This window comes from Sinocyclocheilus rhinocerous, unplaced genomic scaffold (genome assembly GCF_001515625.1).
Source record: "Sinocyclocheilus rhinocerous isolate Xijiao unplaced genomic scaffold, SAMN03320098_v1.1 scaffold2792, whole genome shotgun sequence".
In the NCBI taxonomy this organism is placed as follows: Eukaryota; Metazoa; Chordata; class Actinopteri; order Cypriniformes; family Cyprinidae; genus Sinocyclocheilus; species Sinocyclocheilus rhinocerous.
In genome coordinates, this window is record NW_015648609.1 from 225,371 (window position 1) to 227,870 (window position 2,500).

The window sequence follows — 2,500 nt, forward strand, 5'->3', positions numbered from 1 at the left end:
TTATTATTATTATTATTATTAATAATAATAATTATCATAATGATATGTTAAATATCATGTTATTATTGTTATTATTAGGAATTATTATAATAATGTATATAATAATGTTAAAATAATTTATGTATTATTTATGATGATTTAGAGACTGACTGTGATGTTATTGTTATTATTATTATTATTATTTGTTAAATAAATATAATTTTATTCATATTATTATTAGAATTATGATTTTCACAGTGATGTTATTACTGTAGTAATAATCTTCATTATCATCAATCATATTAAATACGTATTATTTTATTTATTGCTAAAGCAATTATGATATTGAATTGAGAGATTTTGACTGACAATATTATTGTTGTTGTTTTTAATAATTATAATAATAATAATAATAATGTTAAATAAATAATAATTGTATTAATATAGATTATACTGTATTCAATTAAATTATACTGAATTGAGAGTGATTTTGACAGTGACATTATTATATATTATTCCTATATATAAAAATATATGATTTTTATTAATATTAAAATTATGATATTGAATTAAAAGAGATTTTGACAGTGATGTTGTTGTTATTTTTATTATTATTAATAATATTTTTAATAAATAAATGTTAAATAAAAATGCAAATGTTTTAAAAAATTGTTAATTGTTAATATCTATATAAAATGTTAATATTGAATTGACAATGTTTTTGACATTATTTTTGCCGTTATTATTATTATTATTATTAATAATAATAATAATCATGTTCGTATTAATAATAATAATAAAAATAATATTAGTTAAATTATAGTATTGAATTAAGAGTTTTGAATTTTGACTGTTGATTGTTGTTAATAATAATAATAATAATAATAATTTATTATTATTATTAATCATACTCAATTGAATTAATTGAAATTTTATGAAAAGGAAATGTATTACATTATTGAGTTAAATTAATCCCTCCATCTCTCTTTTTCAGAGTTCTACAAAACGGTCTGGAGGTTGAGCGTTTAAGATTGAGAAACTTCTACCTATATATCTGAAAAGCTTGTAGATGAACACGGTTTTACACTGACACGGGCAGCTCAAGTGTCTGAACTGGTGTAGCCTATTATTCTGTCTGTCGTTTATTTCAACGCTGTAACATACAAACGACCGCGTTTGCAAGCTGGCATAACATTTTGATGTGTTTTGATTTCATATCAGAAATACCGAGAGCGATCAGCCCAGCTTTTGTGATTTTGAAACCTGACCTTTTTAAAAGAGTAGCCTAAACTGAGATGTTTCTTTCTCCTCCTCCTGGTTCGATGTATCTTCAGACTGCCTATTTAAAACAAGACAGGACACTAATACGTTACGCCTAACACAGGGATCTGCATTACAAGGTAATTTCTGTGAAATTGTTGTGTAGACATTTTTTAGAATGTTTGCTTTTTATTTTAACATTTTTGGCTTCATTTTTCTGAAAAATAAAGTTTAAAGTTGAAGCATATCGAGTATGTTTTATAAAGCTTTTTTATCTAAAACCATTTTTTTTTTATATAGGCTATTTATTTTATAGATAGAGCATCGCCTTAAAAATAAGGTCGTAGATACATATTCAGTGCATTTTACGGCCTCCAAATGTAAAGTTGAGTTTTTGAATAATTTCGCGGTACAGATTGCAACCACTAGATGGAGCCCAAGTACAGCGTCACATCTGCAATTCATTATGCAAACCAGATGTGCAAGGTCTGTCGGTGAAAAGTACACTTTAAAAGTCCTATCAAATCCACTGCCCATATATTTTTGACTGCACATTCTTCTTTTAATAAACATGGCTTAAGTACACTTTACATAACGACTGTATCACACAAGACTGAACACGAGGCGAGGAGAACAGTCAAACTCTGAATCATTCATGAACCCAAAAATAGGCCTTCGAGGTAATGATTCAGAGTGTGAGATTATGGGTCCAGTATTGGTGTATAATCTTACTGTGGGAGCTAATAAACACTTCTTACCAGTGCAGACTATCTCTGACACTATTGTGAATCTCCTTCTTTAACGTCATATGAAATGTAAACTATTGTTGCAATGAGAATTATTGCAAAAGATTACTGATCTATAGAAATGATTAGATATCAGTTGTTGTGGACGCCAAATGGCTCGTTATCAAGAACGGGTATATAAGTGTTGTGAGTCATTATTTTAGTTTTTTTCCCCCATTAATCTCCTCTTAAGGAGTTGTTGAGAGCACAGTCTCACTCCTCCAGTACAGGATGACATGAAGTTTGTCTTGACAGATTATGTAATGTTGACATTGTGCATAAACCTGCCCCACCCGTCTGCAATGTTCTGGTAAATTCTTTTATTTATCTTTCTTTTTTTTCTTTGTCTTTTTATTCTTTATTGAATATCTGTAATAATAGTATAGGCTACATGTTCTCTATTCACTATTAATACACTATCCTACTATTATGTCTACAACTAAGACTCATTTTGTCTGAGAAGTTGTATTTAAATG

At 27.5% G+C, this 2,500-nt stretch overlaps 1 protein-coding gene across 1 annotated transcript in view; it reads left to right on the forward strand.

Annotated features, from left to right (window-relative positions):
- Positions 1–1,037, forward strand: part of LOC107709930 (N-acetyl-beta-glucosaminyl-glycoprotein 4-beta-N-acetylgalactosaminyltransferase 1-like) — a 188,446-nt gene extending 187,409 nt beyond the window's left edge. The window contains exon 20 of the mRNA XM_016514600.1: positions 974–1,037. Within this exon, the coding sequence (XP_016370086.1) occupies positions 974–1,037 (64 nt within the window). The remainder of the gene's footprint in view (positions 1–973) is intronic.
- The last annotated feature ends 1,463 nt before the right edge of the window (positions 1,038–2,500 follow it).